The 21,963-nt window shown below is 33.9% G+C and overlaps 5 protein-coding genes across 5 annotated transcripts; 1 reads left to right on the forward strand and 4 right to left on the reverse strand.

Moving 5' to 3' along the window:
* Positions 1 to 356: 356 nt before the first annotated feature.
* Positions 357 to 2,717, reverse strand: LOC143533462 (bax inhibitor 1-like). Its single transcript, XM_077028241.1, has 6 exons — positions 2,565 to 2,717; positions 1,339 to 1,482; positions 1,165 to 1,256; positions 865 to 1,051; positions 610 to 765; positions 357 to 507 (listed from the first exon to the last, which is right to left on the reverse strand). Exons 1-6 carry the CDS (start codon positions 2,715 to 2,717, stop codon positions 457 to 459), a joined length of 783 nt encoding a protein of 260 aa, XP_076884356.1. The 3' UTR covers positions 357 to 456.
* Positions 2,718 to 4,177: 1,460 nt separating this feature from the next.
* LOC143533433 (uncharacterized) lies at positions 4,178 to 10,541 on the reverse strand. Its single transcript, XM_077028224.1, has 15 exons — positions 10,066 to 10,541; positions 9,898 to 9,956; positions 8,649 to 9,665; positions 8,490 to 8,556; positions 8,301 to 8,363; positions 8,118 to 8,178; positions 7,950 to 8,043; positions 7,777 to 7,860; positions 7,606 to 7,695; positions 7,475 to 7,502; positions 6,166 to 6,606; positions 6,025 to 6,086; positions 4,763 to 4,872; positions 4,568 to 4,655; positions 4,178 to 4,471 (listed from the first exon to the last, which is right to left on the reverse strand). Exons 1-15 carry the CDS (start codon positions 10,481 to 10,483, stop codon positions 4,178 to 4,180), a joined length of 2,976 nt encoding a protein of 991 aa, XP_076884339.1. The 5' UTR covers positions 10,484 to 10,541.
* A 1,249-nt stretch (positions 10,542 to 11,790) lies between these two features.
* On the reverse strand, positions 11,791 to 14,403 carry LOC143533464 (vesicle-associated protein 2-1-like). The gene is made up of 7 exons (XM_077028242.1): positions 14,275 to 14,403; positions 13,627 to 13,697; positions 13,445 to 13,526; positions 13,103 to 13,218; positions 12,888 to 13,001; positions 12,623 to 12,697; positions 11,791 to 12,028 (listed from the first exon to the last, which is right to left on the reverse strand). Exons 1-7 carry the CDS (start codon positions 14,327 to 14,329, stop codon positions 11,864 to 11,866), a joined length of 678 nt encoding a protein of 225 aa, XP_076884357.1. The 5' UTR covers positions 14,330 to 14,403; the 3' UTR covers positions 11,791 to 11,863.
* Positions 14,404 to 15,947: 1,544 nt separating this feature from the next.
* On the forward strand, positions 15,948 to 18,082 carry LOC143533434 (ras-related protein RABD2c-like). The gene is made up of 8 exons (XM_077028225.1): positions 15,948 to 15,997; positions 16,286 to 16,358; positions 16,498 to 16,545; positions 16,641 to 16,688; positions 16,803 to 16,874; positions 16,958 to 17,113; positions 17,750 to 17,853; positions 17,933 to 18,082. Exons 1-8 carry the CDS (start codon positions 15,948 to 15,950, stop codon positions 18,027 to 18,029), a joined length of 648 nt encoding a protein of 215 aa, XP_076884340.1. The 3' UTR covers positions 18,030 to 18,082.
* Positions 18,083 to 18,391: 309 nt separating this feature from the next.
* LOC143533435 (increased DNA methylation 1-like) lies at positions 18,392 to 21,691 on the reverse strand. The gene is made up of 7 exons (XM_077028226.1): positions 21,032 to 21,691; positions 20,851 to 20,962; positions 20,237 to 20,558; positions 20,072 to 20,158; positions 19,128 to 19,230; positions 18,874 to 19,045; positions 18,392 to 18,402 (listed from the first exon to the last, which is right to left on the reverse strand). Exons 1-7 carry the CDS (start codon positions 21,689 to 21,691, stop codon positions 18,392 to 18,394), a joined length of 1,467 nt encoding a protein of 488 aa, XP_076884341.1.
* Positions 21,692 to 21,963: the final 272 nt, after the last annotated feature.

Consider the following 21,963-nt stretch of genomic DNA (forward strand, 5'->3'; position numbering starts at 1 on the left):
GTGTTCTGCGTGTGCGCAATGAAAATGTATTTATTAAATATTGACACCCAAATAGTGTCACGAGTAATGAAACAATACGTGGCGCCCCGATGTATAATCCGCCATCGGTCGGGGTGTTACAAGATCTAAGTCACATTTTATTGTAATTTTGAGATTGCTATTTTTTCTTCATTGTAAACCTACGACATATAAAACAGGTAAATTTTGTATGGATATCTTCAGATGAGAGAACGGATATCATCATGTTGTGTGTGGTAAAACCGAGATCTAAATTAAAACCGGACCTTGAATACTAATTCAGTAATTTGTCACAAACCTATAGAAAGTACAAATACTCGTTAATTATAACTCAAAACCACATACATATACTCACTTATGTACCAGAATATTAAACATAGTAAGATCACATCATCATTATTATCAACATTATTTCAAGTTTTTGCAAGTCTAAACACTCTAATCTCTTCTCTTCTTCTTCCTCTCTTCCTTTTGAGCCGAATTCTTCAACTGCATCCGCCATGACATGACAGAAAACAAACGAATCAGATTCCATTATTATGAGTCAATAAGAAGAAAACAATGGCATTCCATTCAAAAGTTAAAACTTACCATGATAATAAGTATACGAACAAAGACAGCGATGAAGTCGGCAAACAGCGTAAGCGCATGCTTCACGTAATCCAAATCTCCAAGATGAGCCTTCTCAATAATCTGCTGTGTATCAAATACCATGTAGCCAACAAACACCAAAAGCCCAAAATACAGCTGCAAAATATAACCATAACCATTAATAATTAGTAATTAGAATAAAGGTAGCGTGCCGATTAGTAGTATCAAGTAAAGCATTCTCATTTTGTTTGTTACCGCAAATTGGAACATAGCCATGGAACCACCAAAGATAGATGAAGCAAAATGCAACCAGAACAATATCGATAAACCAGAAGACAGAAGACCTCCTAGATAAAGATACTCTCTGCGTCTCGCTAACATGGCAGCTCCAGAGAAGCAAGCAAACGCGATAGCAGTCCCCATTAACGCGCTCACTAAAATGCTGCAAGGGGCAAACCAAACAAAACAACATGATACAATGTTCACTAAGCAAAACATAACTATATCATAAGTTCAAAATAACAACATAAGCATAAGCATAAACATATTACATACCTTGGATCAAAATTGATGGCTAAATCGATTAGAGGACCGATAGAAGCTCCTTGAAAGAGAGCTGAAGCCATTAACAGTGAAACCCTTTTTTGCTGCATATCAAACAAGACAAAATGATTCAAAAAATAAGCATAAAGATAATACAACATAATACAAGCAAGCAAATAAAGTTACCTCTTCATACGGAGGAGTGGCGAGTAACCATGACATGCATCCTATGGTTGCAAATGTGGTCAAGAGACCACCAATGTTCCATAGGATGTGAAGGTAAGCTCCAGCAGCAGACGCTACTAGCGCGCAACATAGAGTCAGATAAACCTGAAATGATGTTGTATGGAGTCAATTATAAGCAGTATGAGTAGAAACTAAACATGAAAAGGTAATTAAAAAATAATTTAAAAAAAACTATGTCATATATATCATTATATAAGCATAAAACTATTGTTAATGGGCGATACTTTGGGTTTCCTCGCGCCTAAAGCTGTTGAGTTACTTACCCGCGTTCAACGGGTCATGCATAGTAATGTTATGACTCCAAGATCAGCAAATGCAGTTTTTAAAAGATTGGGTTTTGCAATTCAAAAAGGGGGTAGCAGCGCAGCTTGTTGCCTGCTTGCCTTCTGTTTCGATGTAATAAAAAACTTTTGGTAACTTTGTACTTAAAAAAATGAAAATAAAAATTAAAATTAAAATTAGAAAATAAGCCGTTAGTTTCTTCAGAGGCTCAAGCACAAGCATCTGGGCCAGATCAAATTCATCTATTTTATTTATTTATTTATTTAATTATTTATTTGTAATTGATGTTGTGGTGTAATTTAGGGATTATTGTACAAGACACACATTTTCATTTTCAGTTGGTTATTAAATTCGAAACAGGATCAAATACATTTTATTCTTAACATGAAAACAGTGAGAACCAATTTGCTGTTATTAGGTTTATTTTTATAAGTGTTTTCTGTTATTTTATGTTCGTATTGGCTAATTTTTTTATTATGAGACGTTATAAGTATTTGCTTATTTATATTTTGTTGTTATTATTACATTTTTTCTTTTGCTGATATAAGTATTTGTTGTTATTATTTTGTTCTTGATTAATTTTTTTGTTTCCTTCTTTGTTATTATAACAAATAATTGTTTACGTAGATTTCTTATTTTTTTATAAATTGGTATTATTTCCTACGTTTTCGTATGCACATGAACCTTCACCATTCAATTCTGTAACTGTCTGTCTGTATGTAGTATAAAGCTTACGAGCTTAAGAAAGATCAACAATACTCAAAAATCAGGCGGTTACACAACCAAGAAACATACGAACAATTTACGGATCAAACCGTAAACAATTCCGAAATGAAGCAAACACGTAACGATTTAATGCTTTATTCCAAAATTAAGATGTATACTAAACCTAATTGAGAGAAAATAGGCGAACCCTGTTTCAGATGAGTTTGGACAAGGGGTGAAATCTGACGGAAGTTTTTGAGAGAATCGTAAGTCCAGGTGTTACGAGAAGCCGATTGAGATTGTGAATCGAAGAACGACGAGAATGATTCCATTGAGCTTGATTGGTTATGATGAAACTGACTTTTGAGGCAGGCAAAGTAAACGGTAGGTATTTGTAGCAGATGGTTGAAGACGTCGTTAAGTTTCGCCAAGTGACGAGTACCGTCCAATAGGAAATTTCCTACTTAATTTGTCTTTTTATAATTAGTTGTTATATTGTATGTATTTTAATGTAACCTTACGTCCTTATATATATATATATATATAAATCCAAGGAATTCAGGAACTTTCTAGGTTATTTGTGGGAATTCTCACGATTGATATAATCTTTGATGTTTACGAGGAGGGTATTCTGCAGTTGGGTGTTAAAATTATATAACTGAACGTATATAAGAATATGGACATTGCAATGGGAAGCCGATATAGTATTCGCTCTCTATAACAAACAAAAGAGAAAATCCATAACTATAGTTGTTAAATGGCCCAGAGGGTATTAAAATGTGTTCAGTTCATTATTGATGTGGCGGGAATCTGTTCGGTTAGTTGTTTGATTTGGTGAGACTGTTTCTTACGGCATCGGTACTCAGTAATAGTCAATGAAAGAGAAAGAAAAAACTTATGACAAGTTATTTTTTTAAGTTAACAAACGTAAATGGAGTGAAAATTAAATAGGTAAAAACACATTTTAGATATACGTTAAATTATCAACTTAAAAGAAATTAAAAAGTAAAAGTATATACACCAGTCATGAGTGACATGTAAACTAACCGTGTGTCCATGTGCAATCACTATTGATACACAGAAAACAACCGTTTTATTTCAAAAAAACAACAGTTTTATTTTAGGAAAAAATTTCAAAATAACTTAAATAAGGAGAGAGATTTTAAAAATAACCCATTCAATTGAGCTTAAACTTTAAATTCAACAAGTATTTTATTGATCGATGAATCTCATCATGAAAATGAAAATGGGATGGGCCATTTTAAAGAGTTTTTCTGAAGGGTAGATCGTTTTTTGAATCTCTCTACTTATTTGGATCATTTTAAAATTTTTCCATTTATTTTTATTTTATGCAAAAAGCTAATCAATTTTATTTTGTTATCTTGTGAAATCGTGGTCAGATGTCTTGTAAATAACATACAAAAACGCTAAAGCATCTTGTCACATCTGAAGACTAATTGGGCTAATGTCACTTCAGAAATTGTTATATCTCATAACATATCTTAAAAGTATGATGAAAAGCATGCAAAAGTTTTGTCCAAAAAAAAAATGGATGCAGTTTTAAGTTAAATAACATAAAATGTTGACTTGGACAAACTTTTATAAATGGCTTTACTAATTTAAATAGTGGTTAAACTGAAAGGAAAAAATGATAAACATGAATAAACAATTAAACAGTATCTTAATTTTTACAAATTTGGTAGATATATTCCATCCCCTTCAATTAGCAAGGTTCAAGTAAGTAGAAAGCCAACACGTCAAAGTCCCTTGGGTTAAACAAGTTAATATGAATTCAACAAACATTTTTCACAGAAGAGCTTTGACAATTGACAGACTGTGAATTTGAATGAGCTAGTTTTTGCCTAAGTAGCCTCTGTTTCTCAAAAGCATTAAAGCATGGCACGAAAAACTCATGCTTCAAAGCTTCTTCTGCACTAATCCTTGCCCGTGGGTTGACTGTTAAGCATTTATCCACAAGATCAATAAGCGAGCTTGGAATGGCCTCAAAGAAATCCTCTCGTCTCGTGTTTTGTCTACACCATTCTTGTAGCTTTGTGGATGCCAGTGATTGTACTTGTAAAAGTTCCTATAGCATCAAAATACATAGTTACATAACTTTACTTGCAGTAATATGGAACAAAAACAAAATAGGGAATAAAATATTTTAAGTAGTATAATATACCGGTGGCAGCGATGATTCACGATCATGTAACTTTGCCACTTCCCATAGCTCTTCACTGCCACGAAACTTTGCAATCTCTTTTATGTTTCTGTTTGGTGGCATTTTCAAATAGAAAAATTAATTAGCTTTCACTGGCGTGGCAATAGAGAACGTATTTGAGAAAGGGTTTATTGAGTAGGGAAAGAGGAGGCTCACTGATCCGGGTCACCAACAAAGGGGGTTCTTCCGATGATCAAGTAGAGTAAAGTGACTCCAGCAGACCATATGTCAACCTTTGGGCCTTGGTATGTAGATTTCAACAATACCTGAAATACATGCAGGTTTGAATTATTAAGATATGAAATAAAAATAATTAAAAATGAAGTATTATTATTTTAGTGCTGCGATGATAAGTGGTGATATTGCTACCAACGACCAAGGCAGGGTAGATAAAGTTCAAAAGTCGAAACAAGTATTTTTGGTAATGGTCGGGTTGAATCAAAACACTTTGTGTAAAATTTCACTGTTCTTAATTTTTTATTATTGATATAATATCATGGGTGTATACGAGCCGAGCATGAGATCAACTCATTTTGAGCTCTATATCCAAAATTCAAACTCAACTCGCTTATTATTTATTAATTATCGCACTTATAATTTATAAACATTTACCATTATTATTAAAGTATATATTTATAATGATAACTTTATACACATAACATTCTATAAAATATTTCATTCTATTTTATCATAATTATATATAACTATTACTATTTAATGCTATAGGCTCATTAGGGTCGCAAGCCTAGCTGAGCTCAGGCTGCTCAGTATATAAAACTCCTGCTTAGATTCGTTTATCATGCGAGCTTGTTTTTAAGTTCGAGCTCGGGCTGAACCAAAACAATTTTGGGTATAATTTCAACGTTCTTATTACAAATAAACAAGGGTGTAAACTAGTCAAGCTCGAGCTTAGCTTGTTTTCAGTTCTACATCCAAAGTTCATACTTGGCTTATATGTTATTTATTTATTAGTTTATTTATATGCATATTCAAATGTTTTTGTAACATATATTTATAATTATAATTTTTTACATATAACATTATATATAAGTATATAGCATTTCGTTATTTTTATCATAATTAAATATAATTACTTATAATATGGAATATAATAGGCTCAACTAGAGCTCGCAAGATCAGCCAAGCTCAGTATATGAAGCTTGGCTAGGATTCGTTTATCAAATGAATTTATTTTTCAGTTCGAGCTTCTCGATTAAGCCCGCCTTGATTCGAGATTTTAACAAGCCAGTCTCGCATAGCTACCTAGCTGCTTGACTCGTTTACACCATATAAATACTATCGTATCCAATAAGATTACAAGAACTATGTTGTTTTAAAAAAAAATCTTTTTAGCAAAATAATTTAGCTTAATAAAATAATCGAACCACAGACAATTACATGATTGCATAACAACCTACCTCAGGAGCTCTGAAACCCTTTGTACCAACACACGGTCCTTCTTTCTTTTGTTTCCCATCACCTTAAAAAACAAAAAACCACAATCAGCCCAACTAATACAACATTCTGTTAAAAGTGAACAAATTAAATCAAACTCACACCTTTGTTCTTAAGTAAGCCACCTCCAGTAGACTGCAAAGGCATAGGAGTAAGATACAAAAACTTGTTATCCAACTTAGCAGGCGGGGCAGCAACCCGCTTTCTTTTTGAAACTGGAGTTTTAGTAACCATTGATTCACGAGCAGGACTTTGCAATGATTCATGTACCAGTTTGAGTAATGCTTGTCTTCCTACGCAAGGAATTGGTTCTCTGAATCTTTCTCCTGAAGGAACTTTAGAACTTGTTGCATCTTTTGTAGAAGTTATTCCAGAACCATCAGCACCTTGGCTTTTCATCACACCGTGCATGTTTAAGTCTTTGTGGTCCTTTTTCATGTTTTTTGGGATCAAAAGTGTTTTACTAGTTCTTGTTGAAGGAAGAGATTCGGGATGAGGTGGCAAAACAAGCTTAGAACTTGTATCGTTATAGGACTTGGATTTTGCTGTGAAAGAGAGAATATGTTTAATTATTGAAATAATTATTAAGCTTCTTTTTCATTGGACAAAATGCATAAAAGTCAAAACGTAACCAGCTTTGATATTAAGGTTTAAAATTTATTTATTTATTTACTTTTTTTTAAGATCTTCCAAGTCTAACCACTTTCCAGACCCCACATAAGGAAAAGTCAACATGATCAAAGTTACTGACACATTAGCTGTCACGTCTGACTAGGCTTGTAAATGAACCAAATGTTCAGTGAACGATTTATGAACTGGTTCGGTTATTTTCGTTTATTTAATAAACGAACAAACACAAACACGTGTCTCATCCGTTCATATATGTCGGTGAATGTTCGTTTACTTGTGTATGTTTATTTATGTTTGTTTGTTTAGGTTTGTTTAAGTTCACTCTTATTATATTCATTTAAATTTTTTAGGCTCTTAACCCATTAAAATATAGCCTGGTTTTAACAACTTATCCCAACAATTGTTATTCACGTTTATTTTTAAATGGTTTTGCTTCAGTTATGTCCATTCATAATATGTTCATTTACATTCGTGAACCGTTCGTTTAAACTGTTAGTGAAAAAACATAAACACACATAAGCACCATCGTTTTCTTTACGAACTAACACAAACAAGAAAACCTTGTTCGTTTAGTTGTTCATGTCCGATCGTATGTTTGGGTAAAGTTAAAAGAACAAACACGAACATGCTCCATGTGTGTTCGCTCGGTTCGCTTACACCTAATTTTGACTAGACAATCATAAATCAAAAGTTTTGAAAGTCTTGGAAGGTTTGAGTAAAAAACAAGATTCAGTTAGCTTTTTATAAAATAACTGAATTCATAAAACACTAAATTGAGCTAACCAGTGGATCCAAGCTTCTGATGCAAATCCTGTGAAAAAGATATTTACAATCGATAAATAATATTTTAATGTTACAGTAAATATCATATTATCAAAAAGCCTTGTTAAAAACTAGAGAAAAACGTTACTTACAGTGGCAAGATTGAAATCTATGAGATATCCTTTAGAGGCCTTACGAGAAAAAAGAAAATTTCCAGGCTTAACATCTCTGTGAACTACTCCCTGAAGCAGAAAATACAAATAAAAATTCGCAGGCACAGACACACACACACACAAATATAGATAAGTTAAAACAAACAGTACCTGTTTATGAAGACTAGCAAGCGCTCTAAACAAACAATAGCCATACCATCTGAGTTGAGAAACATCTATTTCTCTTTTCAAAACCTACATTAAAACACACAAAAATGAAGCAGACTGATAACACATGTTTACTAACTACATGGTTATATAAAAACAAATGTCTAAGAGATTACCTCAGGCCTGTCATGTGCAACATGCTCAAGAACAAGACAAGGAGAATTTTCACTTTTGAACGAGCCTTCAAAATTAATCACAAAGTTCTTGCCCCTGATGTATAAAAGCAATTTGTATCAGCATCATAACAGAATGGTGGTTATGAAATATCTTTACAGTATCCTTACCCAAATCGCTCCAGCATTTTCAACTCATTATAAACATGTCTGTTAGCATTTGCATGAGGATCTGCAAAACCGTAAAGTACCAGAAGTCAAATATTTATCAAATTATTATCATAAGTAAACAATACATAGTGAAATATACATCATATGTAATGATGTGCCAACAAATATGCATCAGCTCCTTACATTTAACAGCAAACATTGTTCCATCTTTTTTCCTCCGTGTCTTATACACTGTGCCATAACCACCTGTGTATTCCATAAGTGAAAAACAATATAAGAATAAAAGAAAATAATATAAATTGTCATAAAACAAAGACCTTAGGCTAAAAGGCTTGTAATTTATAATTAAGAATTCATCTTTATTCCAATTACCTGAACCTTCTTCTTCCTCTACAATATAAGATTCAAACACTGGAAATACTTTTGGCTCTGAATGACCCTGGAAATGAAGCATTATTTGACAATCAAACTATGAGTTTAAAAATTAACATATCAAACCAAAACCATAATCAGACAACATCTGACACTCACTTTCACAGATATGACTGAAGCCTTTTCCTTAGTTTCTTTTATGTTTTCCCTTCCACTAGTGTGCACCGTTTGTTCACAAGTTGGTTTTAACTTCTGCTTTGTATGAACTGGCCTCTTGTCTTTTTTACTGTACTTCTGCTCTGTAAGAGAACCAAAATCATTTCCCTTGCTTGTTTTAATAGAGACTGTTTGCAGTGTGGAACTTGTAACCTTTGTAATAGCTTCCAATTTTGCAGTGGATTCTGGCAAATGCTTTCGATCATAAGAAATGACACTGTTTTTCATTGTAAACTCATCTTTGCAAGTCACATCCTTACCCGCCACTAAATTTTCATGATCTTGTTCACCAATAAGTGAACAATCTTTTCTGCAAGCTGTTTTCTCTTCTGTTTGTGGAACTACATTCTGTTCACCAACTTCTTGGCAATGTGTTATGTCATTGAAGCACAAAGTGTTCCTGTTTCCATTAATAAGCTCAGGTATTACGCCCTCATGAACAGTTTTATGTGTCATATTTTCAAGATTGCCTTTATGGTTTTCAGAATCTAAAGTGTTTTCACATTCTCTTCCCTCCACAAACCTCTCTGTTTCAAGTAAGTTGTTAGCGGCCTTAGAAGAATCATTATCAATCCATGCCTTCACCAGTGAGATTACCTTACTGTTATCATCTGCTTGGTGAGATGTTGTACTAGGTTCTTTACCTAACAAACAGCTTTCATCATTTACATCTTCTATCCGTGCAAGTGAACTTGCAGTTACATGAAATAATGACCTAAACTGAAAATAATCCTTAAGCCCTCCTGCTAATGTAGTACTCAAACTATTGTTACTTCCAAGCTCTTTCATGCTCAAAATAGTAGCAGTCTCCTTTTCTTCTTCATGTTCACCGTTCAATCCATAATAAGAGTTTCCAGAATCAAACTTGATTTGTGAGAGCATCCTATTAGCATTAGATATACCAATCGATCCTGTGTTCATGATTACACTCCTCAACATATCATCAACGCGAATGAAAACCTGTTATCAATAAATGTATACTAAGTCAACTACTTGACCACCATGAAACTAAACGAATTCTAGAATGAATACTTAAAATATTTACACCAAAAGGAACTAATTTAGAACTTAAAATAATAAATAGGATACTTATGTTCACGGTACATTACGAATACAATTACAATCACTTCTAAGTTCTAAACAACTGTTAACTTGAGCACGCTATAATTTTATAAAATAGAAAATGATGTACCTTCGCACAAGCATCCGGAATCACGAAAGGAATAGTCAAATCGGCTTGATCTGCTTTCTCTGCAGCATAATTAATCATTTCAAACACACAATAACAGACTTGAATAACAACAATAAGCCAATAACAATTTTCATCAATAAAACCTAGATCTATCTATTCATCTATTACCGCAAGCATTCGACCGCAGTCTTCTTCGCTTCCGAGTAAACGTAATTCCAAAACCTTCTCGCGTTCTCTTCCGCCCACACTCTCGCGTCATCGCCTCCGGAGAAACCAAAGCCTTCAAACCTCGACTTGAATTCACCAAAAACCTCTTTAAAACCACACAAACAGCAGAAGATACCGTAACAAGTCCATCACTGGTCAACGAAATCGGCGAATTCGGTACCGAACAAATAAATTCGACGAATTCCGGAGTCGCATCAATTGAAGTGCAACGAGATGCGAGTTCAATTGGAGGAACTGGATGACCTATAGATAATAAAACAGCAAACAAGTTCCATGACTTAATTTGTAACTCTGGATCTGCAATTCGAAGATCCGGAAGTTGATCTGAGGCGCATGATAGCAGCAGCTGGTTATTCATTGAAATTGTTTGAATGTGTGTGTGGAAATTAGGGGTTTGTGGTATTGAAGAGTGAAGAAGATGAGAAATGGTGGATTGGATTTGGAGGCGCCAAAATGGGATTGGGGTTAGGGTTTTGATTACTTTGGTTTTGAGTTTTCCCGCCCGACTGCTTTGCTTTGGATCTTGATTTTTAATTTTACGTATTGCCCTCGTAACTTTCTTTTATTGTTAGTTCACCCTTGTACTTTTATAGCATGCATATCAGCCCCATGCATATCATCATCTACTTAATAGTTTTATCAAATCAAAACCCAATATTTTCTTTTCTTTATAAATAGTATATATCATATATCACTTTGTGATAGTTTTATCATCAATAATAATATATACCTACTTATTCCTTCCCTTTGAAAATTAAAATACTTTTTTTTCCAATCAACACAAAACCTATGGAATATATTTATATATTGAAACTGATTCGAATTTACTCAAGTTCGTAATCAACGATTAAGTGAATTAAGAGCAACCCTGTGGGGGCATATGGATGTCAGGTTGGCGTTGCGCTTTTTCTCTCCTCCACGTTGGCCTCGTAAAGACCACAGATTTCTTAAAAAAAAAACCCATTATAGGTGCTCTAACTAAACCACTTTTCCTTATAACCAAAAACCTGAATCATTCGTAACCAAAACTGATAAGAATTGATATGTGTTGATTGTGATAGATTGGATTTAGGGAAGATAATAAGAACAAAAGAGACGATTGTATTACGAAAACGTAAAAGAAAGATTACAGCGATAATCCAAGGCTATGCCCTCTCTCCATACATCGGAGCCCTAACAACAAACAAACTAAATCCTGCCCACTAACACGTCTTATTCCTATTACTTATACTACCTCTATATTACACTTTAGTCACTTGTATTAATTTCCCATTGACCCCTTTAAGAATACCTATATATCATTCCCCCCCATAGCTCATTCCCATCAAAAACTGATCGGTTGTGGAATCTAAAAGCTAAAACATCGGTTACACGTACCATAACCGGACCAGCCCATGGCAAATCCTAATTTTAGATCAAATCTTTAGCAAAATAATCTTAAAATTAAAGATTTTGAGTATTTGAAAAAGAACATGATTTTAGTTAACATTGACTAAACTATTGATTATAGTAGAATAAGGAACAAGGTGAGAATACATAACTTTAGCATAATAGACATATACTTGTTGATAAAAGAACCAACAAAATAAACAATGTTCAATGTTCAAATGTACAAAGACAATGAATAAAACAAGCAACACAACACAAAGCCATCATCAGCTTTGGACATAGACAAATTTACTTTAAAAAAAATGAACAAAAGAATCATCATTAATAGATTTTTATACTTCGAAGCGAATTATTCTGCTACCTCAACTATTGGTGCGGGTATGGGTGGTGTTGGTGATGAACCTAGAACCATCTTTATAACCAACCCCACTATTATCCCAATCACTCCAGCAGCTATTGCAAGCTTCATTGAGAATCCAGAACTGTTGCTGTGGCTCCTTTTCTTTAGCGTATCCTAAAGAGTAGATAAAGTCATAAAACATATATGAATGTTTAATGTTAATGATTCAATAAATTTCAAAGATCATCAACTCAAGCCGAAGTGATTCTTTTATCTTCTGATATTATAATGCTAGCTTGTAGGGGTGTGTTCATAAACAGTTGAAACCGACCGGACTGCCCAACCTTAAGCAAGTCGTTCGTCAGTTTAGGGTTTATACAATTCAGTTTTTCAGTTTAGCAGGAACCGACCGTGTAAGCAAAACCATCCATTTAACCTTTTATATTTACTCTTCACTTTTTTGAAAATGCGCAGGAACCATCTTTATCACTTTATAAAATTTAAGTAGAATAAGCTTTTGGACCCTTGGTCCTTGTGGTTTGGCCCGTTTAACACTTTCAGCCAAAAAAAAAATCTTTTTGACTATTGACATATGCCCTGAGGTTTAAAATCTATGTTAAAAGAGGCTTTTTGGACTGAAAGGGTTAACCTCCCGGTAACTTGTTTGACACTTCAAATTAATTCAAATGTAGATTCGTTACTAAGGATGGTTGAAAGTAACACAAATTTAGTGAACCAACTATAGTGAGGGTAAAAAGGTAAATGTACCAATTCCTGTTGCAGCTGGTTTGTTTCTTTTATAGCTGCATCCCTAGCGGCTTTTGCGGCCTGAACTGCGGGATTCTGTATTCAAAGAAGGAACAAAAATAGCTCAATAAGCATAATCTGGTCTACATATATGTATCTGTGTGTATATACATATATATTCTATGTATATAGATGGTAGTTCAACACAGAACCAATTTGAAGTCAGCAAAGATACAGTCAAATAAAATGAACAATAAAGTGGAAAAAAAACTGTTAATGAACTCACAGAGCTTGGATCAGAATTTTGTTTACTATCATCTGAATTTCCCGGATTATTGCGAGGAATATAGACAACCTTAAGCTTGCATTCCTCTAATTGCTTACCAGGTTCCTTGCTAAACTGGATTCAACAAGCAATATATACTAATAACTCAACTGCTATTAATCTTTTCAATAAAGCTTAAAGTGACTGAAATGTAATATATATTTAAGTATTCTTACAGTATTTTGTGGAAGATTTTCACTATCAGTTTCTGGTGAGACCGGAGTGCATTGTAAAAGAAACTTATCCTTGCATTGCATATCTGGAGGGTACTCAAGTTGAGCTTGAAGGGTAACTAAATATACACAAATAAGTTGAATTTAGAATACATGCGGGTAACTTATAAAACATGATTGGAATCAATAACTAAACACTTTCGACTGTTAATTTCAGATAATGAATTGATATCTAACTGTTTAATTGCAGTCCTTACTCAATATAAGGAGGGTGGCGATGTAAACTAGTTTATCTTTTCACTCAAAACTAAGATAATCCAAATCAGATTTGACTCCATAATTTACCTCTTATGATACATGAACCCCGAGGCTGTATAATACCAGTATTTGGCCTTACAAAGTATTTCTTGGGTGAAGTAGTTTTGACCTAGCATAAAACAAGAAAATGGTACAAAAATTATCTGTGTGAGTACGCTATGAGGAAAGGCTTTACACCTAAACATTTAAGAGTTGAAAAGCATACATACCTTAAAGGCAACATTCTTGTCTGTGGAGTTAGAAAGTTTTAAATCACAGAGGCTCGGTTTCTCCAGTTCAACTGTTGAAATATGAGAAAGATAAATGATAAGAAAGATATGTAATCAATGGCTAAAATCAGTGTTTGCTTAATCTCTAGCATGTTAAAGCCATGCCATTAAAAATTCTGATAATGTAGATAAGTCAGTATAAACAAGGAACTTAACATGTAAAAGAATATGAGCAATTAAGCTTCATGTTAACCTCAAACATGCATTACTATGATCCTTGTATGTATCATGCACTCAACCTAAAAGTGTAGTTAAAGTTATCATATATCTTTTATTAAGTTTCCTCTATTCAGTATGTCATTCTCATTATAACCACCTGATTGATGATTATGAAGAAAAAAATGTCATGATGCAACATTCAGCCTCATTATAATCACTGCAACATGAAAGCATTACGACACCTCTACATATAATATCCTCTTAATATTATATCTGATCTCCTAATTCATATCCATTTGCATACATTTATCAGCAACAGATCATTCATGAGATATAGATCTCCAAATAATTCAACATGATGCAATAATATATCCTACAACATACAAATATCATCATAACAAATAACACAAGCTTAAAGTCTATGCTTACATGGAAACCTGAGCTCTTCGGGATCGACGGAGACTAATTTGTTGCCGCTAGCCATTGATAATAATAAATAAAAAGGTTCAAAATCTAATAATAATGTAATCTATCATCCGTGAAATGAAAACGGAAGCTATCAGTTTAGAATATGAATTGAAATTCAAGAATGTAAAGAAAGAAAGAAAGAAAGAAAGAAAGGAATTCAAATATTTATTATTAGCTGTTATGATAACGAGAGAAATGAGGATCGAATTGTGGATTCAATTTCCTACCAACACGTGGTGTGGTGGAGAAAACAGAGCATAACCGTCGGAACTGGAATAGGAATTGGAATCGTATGTGAGAGCCTGACAAAGGTGTTCATTGTTGTGGGGAACGGAAGGCAGTAATTTATATCAACAGTCCCTGGACTATTAACTTGGTGCCTAAGTCACCGACCAAATACCTCGACCATGCTCAATACCTATAACAATTTTCGAATAAAATCACCCAAATTTACCCGGCAGTGACCGGGGTCGCCCCCGATCCCTCTTATACTTCGCCCATGCCCCTAGAAATAGAATGAAGATGATCGGGTATGCAAGTGATGTCAGCAATCCAAATGGTAGTTTCAAAAAATAATAACCGGTCAAGTACATTAAAATAAGTAATACTTTACATCATTTACTGTAATTATTAGAGTAAACTACGGTCTCGGCCATTAATCTTTATTAACTACACTAACCTTTTACAGTGGTATCTTAGACATGCGACACCATGTAATTTGCTTAAAGAAACCAATGTCTGGTTGTGTTATACCATCACATCGGTCGAAATTCTGAATAATAATAATAATAATTATTATTATTATTAAAAATTAGTCAAAGGGAATAAATACTGGTTGCATTTCATTTACTTTTTATTTTTGTTGGTGTGTTAAGAAAAGAAGGAAGTTACACAGAAAAGAGAAAAACGCGTGTCAAAACATTGTTTCCAACTTTCCATCGAATTAAATAAATACGTCACCCACTCAACTCAACTCAACTCAACTCAACCTCCACCTTACCCGCATTCATAAACACCGCTAGCTAACCTACATCTGCATCTGCATCTGCATCTGCATCTGCATCTGCATCTGCATCTGCATCTACACAAATACACCTTCAAAATCGCCAAATATCTTTCATTTAATCGATCCAGATGAATCCCGAATAGTATGCTCTTCTTCTTCTACTCAATAAATTTAAAGTTTTTCATTTATAACTAACTCATGTGATTCAACTAGATCTGTGCTTGTTTGATCGCTTATTATGCTCAATTGGTCTTCGATTAGCTGTTTGCTTTCCACCGATGATGATTTAGGGCTCTATTGTTATCTTCAATTTGGGAATTTTGCTCCATCTGTTGATTAAATTCGTTGTTGATCTGATCTAAGTAACGCTGATTTTGAAAATTATTACTGGACTGGCGTTGAATTAGGTTTTGTACGGCTTTATTGGTGTTTATGTAAAGTGATTATTTTTCAAAGTCAAAGCTTTGATAGCAAATTATTGACCTAGATAGACTTATTAAATTGTAACCTCAAATGGATGGTGTCTGTGTCACTGGTTGATTATAAGAAAGCTTAGCGCTATACATGTATTCCTATCAAATAGATATTAATTCTAACCCGGACACATTTAAAACTACGTGGCGCGAACATGACGACCGCAACCTCTTTATCTAAAGAGGTCGAACGGGTTGGTGGGCTGTAAATGAGTTGTAAACGGCTTAGTGGGTTATATTTTTATTCTAGTTTTAAGCGGGGTTCAGTTCAACTTGTTTAATTTTAGTACAACCGAGCATCACTTGTTTATAAGTCGGATGCAAGTCATCGCAAGCACGACTTTTTCTAGTAAACATTTTAGACTGGCGAACCGGAAACCCGATTATTTTCGTGGGACGCGTGCCGTGTCAATAATTGCCGCACCTAATTTATATTAGTATAAGATGAATGGTAACAGTAAACGCTAACTTTATATATTTTCTTTAATTGTAGCGATTATCTGTTCAAGCTGTTACTCATTGGAGACTCGGGAGTTGGAAAATCATGTCTCCTATTGCGTTTTGCTGTAAGTTCTTTTATTTTATTTTTATAGTTTATCTACATAAAAATTATAGAACGAGGCAATCGGTCTCTTATTTTTACCATAAAAATATTCATACGTGCATGCTTATCATATCATTGATTTTACTCTTTTTGTACTGCAGGATGATTCATACTTGGAAAGTTACATTAGCACCATAGGGGTTGACTTTGTAAGCAATCTTTAATCAAGCTTTTAGCTTGACTTTGACATGATAACTATTTGAAAAATTCATTATATTTATAATTTTTCGTATCTGTTTTGTAGAAAATTCGCACAGTGGAACAAGACGGCAAAACTATTAAGCTTCAAATTGTACGCTTCTTGTTTTGTAGAAAATTCGTATCTTATTTTTACCACATCATGCTTGCATATTGCATTATTATTGAAATTTTTCATAGATCTTGCTAACCGTTCTTGTGCACACAGTGGGATACAGCTGGACAAGAACGATTCAGAACTATCACTAGCAGTTACTATCGTGGAGCTCATGGCATTATTGTAAATAATTCATTCTCATATTCTTTTTCATCATTTTTGTATGAAGAATAGGGAACAGAGGAATTAATATTGTTTTTGTGCAGGTTGTTTATGATGTGACAGATCAAGAGAGTTTCAACAATGTGAAACAATGGTTGAGTGAAATCGACCGTTATGCTAGTGAGAATGTAAACAAGCTTCTTGTTGGAAACAAATGTGATCTCACGTCTCAGAAAGTTGTTTCTTATGAAACAGGAAAGGTAATATTGCAAATAAGTTAATAATGATCATAACCAATATGCTAGATTAAAAAATCAGGACTTTGTATGGTACTTTTTTTTTCTCCTTAAATGGCCCTTTGTACCCGAGCTTATTTTTAGGGTGGTGCATGGGTCAGTTTGAGCCGTTTTTGGTATTTGAAAACCGTTCGGTTTCAGTTTTTGGTTTTTTCAGTTTTACCATTTGGGCTTGAAATTTTTGGGCTGAAAACAAAAAAGTGACCCAATATAATGAATTTGTGCCTTAAAACTCTGGTTTAAGTCTTTTTTGTTAATAATTAAGTGATTATCCTACATTTGGGGTAGCATATTCGTCTGTAATAGTATTTATCAAATTCTTATAAGTTACTTAAAGTTCAAAATTAACAACGAAAATCCATAAATTTCGTTCAGTTTGGTTATTTCAGTTTTAATTACATGCAAAATTGAAAATGAAAGGTTCAGCTTTTATGTAAATGTAAAACCAACCCATTGTTTTTGTATGGATTCGATTATTTCAGTTATGAACCGCTTTTCCAATTTCATGCGCACCCGTTTTGACCCAAACCAAACTGAACCTTTTTAGTTTGGCCCGTTTTTACCTGAACCCGTATGACCCCAGCCCGTTTTGATGTGCAGGCATTTGCTGATGAGATTGGGATTCCATTTCTAGAAACAAGTGCCAAGAATTCCACCAATGTTGAAGAGGCATTTATGGCTATGACTGCTGAAATCAAAAACAGGTAATGATCAATTAAGAATTAATCAAGGAACCATGTTCCTGAAATAAGGTGTTATAACTAATTTGGTGTATAAATTCAGGATGGCAAGCCAGCCTGCAGTGAACAATGTTAGGCTGCCAACTGTTGAAATCCGAGGCCAACCGGTCAACCAAAAGTCAGGCTGTTGCTCAACTTGAAGAGGGTAAGCATGTGGGTGGCCAATGTGTGTTAAGATATGGAGTTTAGTTATCATACTTGTTGATGTGAAGAAGCCATTTCATTGGTCACCAAACTTTTGTCATTCTTTTCTATGCAATTTACATTTTGGTGACATTCCAAGAGTGATATTTTTAAAAGGAACTAGATACACTTGAAATTGAATTGTATTTTGCTATATAGACGGTAATATGAATATATAGGTTATGTGAATTATAATCAGCATCAAAAATAGGTATAAAGATGATATATAGTTTTCCTTGGTTTACATAATATAGGATTGAATCTAGTCCCTAACAGAAAGATGCCACATTAGTATATTACTCTTGTGGTGGTTCCTCATTTAAATTGAGCCTGCAAGAGGAAACAGTTTATCAAACGTCATAAATCTATATTTGATGATAAAATGCTGTGAATTACATGTTTTGTGGGAAAAAGGTCAAAAACGTACACATTCGTGTGACGTATATACATTGCGCATATACAAGGATGAGGCTCATTACAAGACACAAAATTATTACGTGAACAAAATGAAAACTGAAATCGTTTACACAAAATGTACATGTTATTTTCACAAAATTTTTTCATATGTTATTTTTATTATGTTAAACTTTTAGGCGTTTAGCTATGCATTTGTAGATTCTATAGATAGCTGAAATTTGTTTATGCATTTATTTGGTTTTTGAATTTCATCAAAGATGAACAAAAATGCATTTCAACAAATTTTTTTGTAGTTTAAAACTGGAAAAATGAACGATTTATTTTGATTTTTTGGTTGTCGGAAAAAATATGTGTATCCTTAAGATAGTAAGGTATTAAGATAACCTGATATAGTCTTCTGCATTCTTAAACAATCATGAAACATAAGTGTGTTCAATTTCATGATTTCTTGCTTTATGTCCTTCAGAAGATTAAAACCATATTTCTTATTCCAAACCCTTATTGTTTCTGATGATGAAGGGATAACCATGGTTCCAACTCCAAAATCTTGAAGATCCTGCAGATTTGTTACATGTAACATAATCGAATCATCATATTTCTGGAAACAAGAAAAGGGTCTTGTGATTTTGAACGGAAACTTGCAGATTCAATTCATGCAGCAATTTGCCACACATTCCTTTGTTTCTATGTGGTTCGGCAGTTGCTATAAACGGTATCTCTGCTAGGTTAGTCCCGTGTACCCTAAACACAGATCAAAACGTTTCAACGTTTTTATAACCGAATGAGTCATTAAACTATCGTTTTACCGGTCTGCAGATTAGACCATTTCAAAAAATGAAGCCAGGATAGTAAATGAATTACATAAAAAAATCCGGTCCAACCAGTGCCCATTTCCTTGGTTCAAGCTAGGGTGAGCATAAATCATTAGCTGAAGCAAAACCAAAAAATCTGACAAAAACTGAAACTGAAATACAACCGGCCCAACCTAATAAAGCCGGTTCACTTTTGTTTCTTTGAAAACCATAAATTACAGCTCGCTTGGTTATGCCTCGCTCCAATACCAAACCAAATTAAACTTTTTATGAATGTCTATTATTGGATTAATTGTTCAAATACATTATTTTAGGTCAAAAGGTTTCACGCTAAAATATATTAATAGATAACAAAAATTTTAGAACAAAGACTTTAGGCAAAGCTTAATATTTTGGAAAAGCTTTTCTCCAAGCACAAACATTTCAAGCCCAAATATAAATTCGCAAACTAAACATAACCAAACCAAACACACACACACACAAAAAAAAAAAAAAAAATTCTAAAACCAAAAAGCCAAAACTTTGGTATTGGTTCGATTTAAGCCCAAAACCAACCTCCTGATGAAGTGCCACATATGATAGACGAAGCCTATAGGCATGATTCAGTTGAGGTGACCTCCTGATGAAGTGCCACATATGACTTTGCCTTGGCCTGTCTTAGCTATGACTAGTTTGGATAACTAGTCTTTAAAAACTCAACCAAACAGGTTTATATAACAAGTTCTGTTCCACTCTAGTTGTAAAGTAATGGTATAATAACTAAACTATACCTGATTGATGCCACCGCAATAATTTCATCACCCTTTTCAAGTATGCCAGTAAAAAAGGCACGAAAATTAATCCGTTGGTAATGTGACCTACATAAGTGATCACCAACTTTATAATCAAGCCATGAAAATTGCTTACAAATTTGGTTTTTGATCACTGGCACTCACCCACAATTGTACACCACATTTCGAATCATATCAATCCTAGTGTGTCGATCTTTTATCGGCTCAAAACATGCGGTCAGTATTCTAAATGCAACCGCGAGCTTGCTGTAGCACTCGAGTTTTTTGGATGCTTGAACTTCATAAGAACCATATTCTTGGTCAAATCTATGTAGCAAAGTCCAGGATAGCCCATCTTCTAGCTCCCGTTTCACTCCGATTTCATTTTCCAACTTTTCGTGAACCTTTCGACAACTTTTATCACAAAATGCTCGTGGGAAATGATTGACGTCAATCATTAAAGACTCATTTGAGCACCTCACGTGATCTGTATTCACGAAAACAAATTATTATTTGTTAAATAAAGATATCATAGAGGCATGTTCAATACAAAACCAATTTAAATTAGAAAATTACAAGAATCGCATAAATATTTGTAGCTATTTCTTTAGCTACACCAAATAAAGCGGTTGGAAAACTGCATATCCTACTATCAAAACACTATGTAGAAGTTTATTACACGATTCTTGTAGCTATTGGTTATGAATTGAACGTGTCCCGACCTGATAACATATATATTGAAAGTTTGTAATGAAAATGAAAATAGTGTAATAGCATACATTGTTTTCCACATAAAGAGCAAGTGAGACAAGAAGAATCCCTTTTGGTAATAGGCATTCCACATATCTTACATGCACAATAAGCACAATAATATGGCTCATCAGGTACCACCTACAACATTAGGATATTCAATTGTTAATAATTATATATAAAGGACAAAAATAAATACAATTTATGTACCTTCATGTCTAGGCATTTTACATGAAATGTTGAGTTACATTGTTCACAACAAATCAGATTCCCTCCATCAGCGCATAGAATACAAACATCATCGTAAACATCGTCATCATCATCAAATCCTTTGGTGATATGTTTGACAGTGTGGTGCTTGGGCTCATTTCGATTTAGCAAGGCTAGTTGCATGTATTGTGAAAGGGGAGTAATGCAATCGTTGTCTAGAATTCCATAAACTCCAATTGCATCATATGGATTGTCACAAGCATTGCCACCCGAGTGCATTTGGAAATCGCGAATGGTGAATATGCTTTTACAACAAGCACATAAAATCCCATTTTGCTCTAGTGCGCCTTTCTTTAAACTGGTAAGATTGGTTGAACCGATGTAGTAAATAGTTGCACGTTCTGGGATGTTTTGGGAATCGATGAGCCATGATAGAATAGTGCCACTTTGTTGCCTTTCATTTGTGTCACGAGTCTCAAGCCTCGTGGTTCTACGAGTACTAATTCTTTGTGACTTTGGTGAACTCGTTCCTCCATTTCTCCTTTCTAAATGATCATCGGCTTTTGGTTTTCTATTTGGTGATCCTCTTCTTATAGCCCCTTTCTTGCTCGGATTTGTATTCATAGGCCTCAATGCCCTTGCTTTATACCCTTTTTGCATGAAGTAAGTCGATTATAGTTGTTCTTTGTGATCACAAAAACACGAATTTGATTGTTTGACAATGTCCTAATGATTCTTTGTTTGACTGAAGTTAGATATAGAAAATGTGGTTTGTAAAAAAAATATGTCATGTGTATAAATGAACAATATGACAAATGATTGATAAGGTATGCCCAATAATCTATTTAAAGAGAGAAGGGAAATAGTTGATTGTGGTTACCATGTTTCCTATTAGAGGTATTTGTATTTCAATGTTAATACTTCCCATTGAT

The sequence above is a fragment of the Bidens hawaiensis genome, unplaced genomic scaffold, assembly GCF_021521415.1.
Source record: "Bidens hawaiensis isolate Kalapana, Puna unplaced genomic scaffold, B.hawaiensis_p1.1 tig00009693_1, whole genome shotgun sequence".
Taxonomy (NCBI): Eukaryota; Viridiplantae; Streptophyta; class Magnoliopsida; order Asterales; family Asteraceae; genus Bidens; species Bidens hawaiensis.